Source organism: Glycine max, chromosome 6 (genome assembly GCF_000004515.6).
Source record: "Glycine max cultivar Williams 82 chromosome 6, Glycine_max_v4.0, whole genome shotgun sequence".
Lineage (NCBI taxonomy): Eukaryota > Viridiplantae > Streptophyta > Magnoliopsida > Fabales > Fabaceae > Glycine > Glycine max.
In genome coordinates this window covers 5,358,254-5,365,354 of record NC_038242.2, presented here as the reverse complement: position 1 = coordinate 5,365,354, position 7,101 = coordinate 5,358,254, and the positions used below count along the sequence as shown (strand labels likewise).

General features: G+C 38.0%; 1 protein-coding gene across 7 annotated transcripts; it reads left to right on the top strand.

The window, feature by feature from the left end:
- The first annotated feature begins 250 nt into the window (after positions 1-250).
- Positions 251-6,869, top strand: CYP43 (peptidyl-prolyl cis-trans isomerase CYP43). 7 transcript variants are annotated; one of them, XM_026128697.2, is made up of 15 exons: positions 340-517; positions 1,188-1,312; positions 1,396-1,450; positions 1,676-1,764; positions 2,055-2,079; positions 2,215-2,247; positions 2,737-2,775; positions 2,888-3,005; positions 3,131-3,258; positions 3,481-3,790; positions 4,257-4,369; positions 4,536-4,743; positions 4,833-5,822; positions 5,920-5,991; positions 6,180-6,782. In XM_026128697.2, exons 2-15 carry the CDS (start codon positions 1,235-1,237, stop codon positions 6,505-6,507), a joined length of 2,586 nt encoding a protein of 861 aa, XP_025984482.1. In that variant the 5' UTR covers positions 340-517; positions 1,188-1,234; the 3' UTR covers positions 6,508-6,782. The 7 variants fall into 7 exon arrangements, with proteins under 7 accessions (XP_006581364.1, XP_014631690.1, XP_025984482.1 ...); XM_006581301.4 differs by lacking the exon at positions 2,215-2,247 and having other exon boundaries at positions 251-383; NM_001357178.1 differs by lacking the exon at positions 2,215-2,247 and having other exon boundaries at positions 348-517; positions 6,180-6,869.
- Positions 6,870-7,101: the final 232 nt, after the last annotated feature.

Sequence of the window (7,101 nt, the reverse complement as noted above, 5' to 3'; positions counted from 1 at the left end):
CCAAAAAATTAATTTAATTTAATTTAAATTTCATAAATAATTTAAACTGAATCATAACACAGAGCATGCTTAATTTCCTTATTTGGTTGGAACTGATTTTAAGTCAAAATTGTATCAAATGATACCAAGAACACCTCTAGGTTTGAGTAGACTTTGCCATCCTTAAGAGAAGGATAAATTCGTCCATTGAACATTTGTTCTTTGCTGAATCATAACTTATTTGGCCAGCGCGTTCAAGAGAGCAGGGATATTCCGGTAACTTCACGCTCCAATGGAAGCAGCTAGGCTCGGCTCTTTTACAAGCCACGCCTTGGTATATAAGCCAGCCCATGAGCTCCTCTTTCACCATCTCGAATGAATCCTTTTCGTGGTTATCGACTCGGGTAAGAACCTAGGGTTCTTATTCTCCTGTTTTGCTCACTCCTTGCAAATCTCGCGTTACGCATGCGTTTCTTCTTCGCTTTGTTTATTCAATTGGAGCTTAGTACTGATCTATCGAAAACTCAAGTCCTCTGAGGTTTTTCCTGGAATCTAGCTAGGGTTTAGTTTTTGCTGCTTAATTTGATGCTCTTTGCTGTATCTGTGCCGTTTGATCTGTCTTCCCTGGCTCTTGTTAAACGCTTGCTTTTCTATTCGTTAATTGGTTCGATTTAGTGTTTAATGTTCTTTTGCCGATCTGGATTTCTCAACCCAACCAAGGTTTTAGTGGAATTTGTTGCGGTTTATCTTCGCGATTTCATCATTAACAGTTGGTGATTGCTGCGATATGTTTGGATTGGATTTAATGTGTGAGATTGATACGAACCGAACCGGTTTTTGTTTTCAAAGCTCTTTTTTGCTACGACTCTGCTGGCTTGACTGGAACACTGTTTGTTTGTGTACTTGTAATGGGAGAAAATTAAGGTGTACATTAGTATAGTGATGATGCCGCAGCGCAATTCTTAATTTGCTACTACGTTTTTTGTGTGTGTGGATGGATACCGATAACTTCATGTTATCATTGTTCGATAGGGTCCCCATTTTCCTGTCTGAAAATTTGACGTGAAATGATGTAGATTTTGGAAAATTTATTTTGACAAGCTCAAAACTTTAATTCTGTGTTCTTAACTTTAGTTCCCTGTTGATGCATTGTCACTTAAAATCAATGAATAACTGGGTGTTTGTTTAATAATGCTATGTTATTTCAGGTCTGTGGTTTTACTGTTCTAAATTTTGATAAATTAAGGCAAAGACGATGACTAAGAAGAAGAATCCCCTGGTGTTTATGGATGTGTCGATCGATGGGGATCCTGTTGAAAGGATGGTTTTTGAGGTAGTTTTTGTTCTTGTTCTGATGTGTACTATTTATGCTGCAACTTTTGCAATGTTCAATCTAATGAACGTTTCCCCTCACAGCTTTTCTATGATGTTGCTCCCAAGACTGCAGAAAACTTTCGTGCATTATGTACAGGTATTATAAATTTGATTTGCATGGGAAATTTCATCATTAACTTTTGTTTATTGGACATTTTCTACCATCACAGTTATTTAACAATCAAACTTGTACTTAGACATGCTTGTGTGCTTTTGGTTGAGAGTGGATCATTTGCTGAAGATTGTTTTTATCTGATCAATGAGCCACTAATTCCTTCCTTGTTGCATTTGTATCAAATTTTCATTTTCATTCCATGTTCAGGAGAAAAAGGCATCAGTCCAAATACTGGAAAATCACTGCACTACAAGGGTTCTTTCTTCCATCAGATCATAAAAGGTTCCATTGTGCAGGTAGGTTGTTCTATTTTTACTTGTATCGATTGCTATATGGTAGAGTTCTACTTCTATATAAAATGTCTTGTGGTTGAACGTGGCTGTGGTCCCCGTTACCCTTGTTTATGCTGTAGGATACACTGGGCTGATGGTCACGACTGCTTTTCTTGTGATATAGTTTTAAGGTTGTACTTACTAAGTTGTTCATCCGCTTAATTCTAATAAGCTTCATGAAGCCCAAGCCCATTTTCTATGTCTTATTATTGTAGTGTGATTATGTGTATTAATGGCTGGTTTTGCTTTTACAGGGTGGAGATTTTGTCAATCGAAATGGTATGTATTTTATTCATACATTGCATGTCATTGAGTTACCTTACCTATCCCTTTTTTGAAGGTTGCAATTTAATACTATTTATGTAGTCACTTTATGTTTTTATTATTTGATCATTCAGTTGTCCGGGTTGCCAGCCTTGTTCCATTTGCATGTTTCCTGTGACAATGGTAATTTCTTTTCTAAGTCAATTAGGAACATGATTAACAAAGTTCCTTTACATCAACACAGTTTGACCTTGTTATTGAGTGGGGTGTTAAAGCTATGAAAGATTTTTTATTTGTTAATTTTGGATTATTTTTTGGTATTATCACTGTTAATATCAATAATTTTGTGAATATGTTAATTCACTTTAGTCATTGGGTTGGAAGTATTGTAGGATACACTGGGCTTTCAACAATTAACCAGTGTGAATGATACCAAAATATCATGCATTCCTTATTTTGTTGGAGTTGAAAGTATTGTAGCTGATAAAATAATATACTGCCGAATATCAATCTCTGTTGGTATTTCCTAATTCCAAATTATTACTAGTAGTTTAGTCCAGGTTCATGTGCATTTTTTTTTCATAAATTTCCTCGATGTCTTGATTTCCCACCCTCTGGTATCATTCTTTATTTTCCTGTGATGATTGCATGATATTTTTCGATGTTTTGCAGGGACTGCTGGAGAAAGCATATATGGTTCAAAGTTCCCAGGTTAGAATGCCAAGTCACACTCTCAAGATCATATTTTGCATTATGAGTTGTTTATAGTACTGTAGTGTTGTATTTTATAATTAATGTATTATGTATCTGTGATTTGTTTTAGATGAGTCACCTAGGCTAAAGCATGATGCTACTGGCCTTTTATCAATGGCAATTGCAGACCGTGACACACTCGGTTCCCATTTCATTATCACTTTGAAAGCTGATCATCATCTTGATAGGTTTGTGTGTCTGGTTAATTATTGGCAGCATTTTACTTCTTACATGGATGTTCTATTTTGATTTTTGATTGTGGGGGTTGGCAAGGTAAAATGCCTGACTGTACAGTTATGTGGCCATTTTGCAGGAAACATGTAGTCTTTGGGAAGCTTGTGCAAGGGCATAATGTATTGAAGAAAATTGAAGAATTCGGTGATGAAGAAGGGCATCCAACTGTAACTGTTAAAATCATTAATTGTGGTGAATATAGCGAGGGTGAGAATTACTTATTCCATTTGGAGAATACTTAGACTATATTCCTAATACGTATGGTGATGATTAAACCCCAATTTTTTTGCTGAGAGTTCAAGTCTGTAAATGCCCAGATCATAATGAATTGTGTTTATTTTTCCTCTTCAATTGAATGTGCATTGTTCTGGTCCTGTATTTCACTTTTAAATATATTTGATCTCTTGATTTGAATCCTTATACTTACAGATGGAAAGAAGGTAAATAAATCAAAAATGGGAAAGAATAAAAAATCTTCAAAAGACAGAAGGAAAAGGAGAAAATACTACTCATCTGAATCCGGGAGCTCTTCAGATTCTGATACAGAATCTTTGGAAACTGATAGTGATTCCGAGTCAGATATGTCCTCATCATCTTACATGAGTTCTTCTAGTGATGACAGGCGAAAGAAGAGAAAGAGATCTAAGAAAGATAAATATAGACGGGGAAAGAGAAAAGATAAACGTCGTGACAAGAGGCGAAGGAAAAAGGATAAGAGATCAAAGCGTAAATCAAAAAGGTATTGGACACTTAATACTTACTTACTATTTGATTAAACCTTGGGTTAAGATTTATGAATTTCAGATTTCAGTCATCTATCCTTGTTGCTTTCATGTTTGTGATGAACTTAAAATAGCCATTATTAGGTCAAGAAGGCTGGATTGTGTTTATTGTGTAATATTGTTGCATGTGAATGCACTATGAAAGAGGTAGATTATTTCTCATGTATATGAATGCTGAAGTTACTATATGCATTTAGCTGTTCTCATTTCTCTTGACATGGATTTGTGTGCTTTAACAATCTGTAGACTCTTTTCCTGGTTTCATTGTGAATTATTTTCTTTTTCTTGTCAGTAAGAATCATCTCATTATGTGGTATTCTCTTAAAAAATTAATATATTATTGTTGTGGAATTTTTCACGCATGGTCATATTTAATCTGCTCATTTTTTCATGGTCGTCCCTGAATCTGCTGCATGTTACTAGGGAATCGGGCAGTGACTCAGATAGTGAGAGTAACAGTGACAATAGCTCTGAAGGTGAAAATATTGGTGCTCAACATAAAGGGCTTAAGCGTAAAGATAATTCTCAGAAAAATGGTAATTTTTTTTGTTTCAAATAAATCTGTCTGTGACCTTTTTTGTCTTCAATGAAACAAATTGAAATATTTTGCAAGAGTTTATCGTTTTTGTTTTTTGCTTGATTCTTTGGTAATGTGTACAACAATTTTTTGAAACTTCCTCCTTCCATACTTTGTGGTGGCAGCTGAAACAAAGTCTCCCTTGGTTGCGGAGAAAGATTTGCCTCCTGCGCATCATGAAAAGGAGGAAATGGGTATGCTAGAGAATGAGGAAAAATTGTCAAAGGAAAACGGAGAGCGACGTAACAATGGCATTGGAGGAGCTGACTATGGATCTGACAGAAGTGAAGAGAGGCAGCCTGACGTTATGGATGATCATTCAGGCAAAACTAGGTCTACTTTCCTCTTTAGTCACACCTCAGTTATTTCTTATGTTTACCATTTCTTCCAGATCTGGTATTTTATTGAAAGTTGATGAGCAGGAGTCGAAGCGTGAGTCCTAAGCGACCCATGAGTAAGAGTATGAGTATTAGTCCCAGGAGGAGTGCGAGCAAGAGCCCAAGTGTTACTCCAAAAAGGAGATTGAGCAAAAGTCCCAGTGTTAGAAGCCCTCCTCCATCACAGAGGAGTTTGAGCAGAAGTCCTGCCAGAAGCATCAGCAGGAGTCCGAGCAGAAGCATCAGTAGAAGCCCAGTAAGAGGCAGGAATGGGAGAAGTGTCAATAGAAGTCCAGTGAGAGGCAGGAATGGGAGAAGTGTCAGTAGAAGCCCAGTGAGAGGCAGGAATGGGAGAAGTGTCCGTAGAAGCCCAGTGAGAGGCAGGAATGGGAGAAGTGTCCGTAGAAGCCCAGTGAGAGGCAGGAATGGGAGAAGTGTCAGTAGAAGCCCAGTGAGAGGCAGGAATGGGAGAAATGTCAATAGAACCCCTGTGAGAGGCGGGAATGGGAAAAGTGTCAGTAGAAGCCCTGTGAGAACTCGTTCTCTTAAAAGTGTCAGTAGAAGCCCTGTGAGAACTCGTTCTCTTAGAAGTGTCAGCAAGAGCCCTGTGAGAGCTCGTTCTCAAAGCCACCGGAGCAGGAGTTCTCCTAGAGCACCATCAGGAAAAACTATCAGCAGAAGCCCTGTAAGAGTGTTGAGAAAGAGTATAAGCCGCAGTCCAGTTAGATCACCTGCAAGAAGTTTAAGCAGAAGCTCTGGCTGGGTTCCTTCAAAGAAAAGCATCAGCCGAAGCCCAGTCAGAGCACCTAGTAGAAGCATTCGCCGTAGTTATTCTAGAAGTCCTAGCCCTGTTCGTAGGACAAGGACACCTCGTGGGAGAAGTGTGTCAAGGAGCGTATCACCTGATGCTTCACCAAAGCGTATCAGAAGGGGAAGAGGTTTCAGTGAAAGATACTCTTATGCAAGAAGGTATAGAACCCCCTCCCGGTCTCCTGTGAGGTCATACCGCTACAATGGAAGAAATGACCGGGACAGGTAAATATCGTGTTTAGTTTATAGTATTTTTCGCACTAAAATGTTAGCTATTCAAGAATTGAATGTCAGAATAAGCATTTTAACATTTTGTCCTCAGATATTCTAGTTACAGAAGGTTTTCCCCTAGGCGTTTCAGGAGCCCACCACCGCGTGGAAGAACTCCTCCAAGGTTTTTTGTTTTTTTTCTTGCCTCATAATATTTGCTTTTTAAAGTTATATTACTGTATCTTATTTTATTTGTATCTTTTTTAATTCTTATCATGAATTTTTTCATTGGAGATTTTTAATGCCATTTTAGTTCTGTCATTGTGTTCAATAATGTTAGCGGCATGATTATATTTGAAAACCTGTATGTAGGTATCGAAGCAGGAGGAGCAGGACACCATCTGTTTCACGCAGTCCACGATATCGAGCTCGACGATATAGCCGAAGTAGGAGCCCAGTTCGTAGTAGGAGTCCAGTTCGCAGTCGTTCCCCAGTTGATCGATCCCGCCCCACTCGTGTGGAGAGGCGTGCATCTTCTTCTCGGAGCAGGAGTCCATCCAAATCCCGGTCTAGGTCTAGGTCCAGGTCATCCGTGGAATCTCTACCAAGAGCAAGTAGAGACAGCAGGTCCAGGTCATCGTCCAGAAGCCCAGATGGAAAGAAAGGCTTGGTCTCATATGGCGATGGTTCTCCATACTAATGTGAAAGGTGAAATATGTGGTGCTGAGGGCTTTGGGTCACACTGTAACCTTTAATGAGTTGCAGGCTTCAATTTTTGAACTTCAGCACCTGCATTGCTTGATGGAATTCGTGAATGACACTTGTTTTTCCCCTTTAGAGACAGCAATGACATGTTGAAATATTCTAGTCCTAGAATAAGTTAGACAATAGGCGGTACTTGTGACATTAGGATGCAGCCTTAGCTGTGAAGTTGTTGCGGTATTTGTTGGAATCGAGACTCATGTTGTTGCTCCAGTTATGTCTTCGTTGGTTAGGACATGCGTTTGAGTTTATTGAGTTTAATTTATAAAATCAGGTTTAGCTTCGCTAGACCATTTTTATACCTCCCCTCCAAGAATCGAAAAGGAATTGTAAAACTGGGCTTTTTGTACGTTTCTTATGAACAACTCGTTTTTTAATTAAAAAAAACTGTAAAATTTATATATTTTTGTAATCTTTTTTAATATATAAATACTAAAACTTGTTTTAGTGCTATCTTTGAAATTAAAAAGTAGTATTTTTTGGAAAAACGTATCATGATTTTTTTTAGAAGATTTGAATTTTAAATTGTTTT

Bases quoted from the DNA above. Each gene is read 5' to 3' on its own strand.
- CYP43 (XM_026128697.2), top strand. From the start codon at position 1,235: ATGACTAAGAAGAAGAATCCCCTGGTGTTTATGGATGTGTCGATCGAT. The intron at 2,080-2,214 runs GTATGTATTTTA...CCGGGTTGCCAG, and splicing joins AGATTTTGTCAATCGAAATG to CCTTGTTCCATTTGCATGTT. The intron at 3,006-3,130 runs GTTTGTGTGTCT...GCCATTTTGCAG, and splicing joins GCTGATCATCATCTTGATAG to GAAACATGTAGTCTTTGGGA.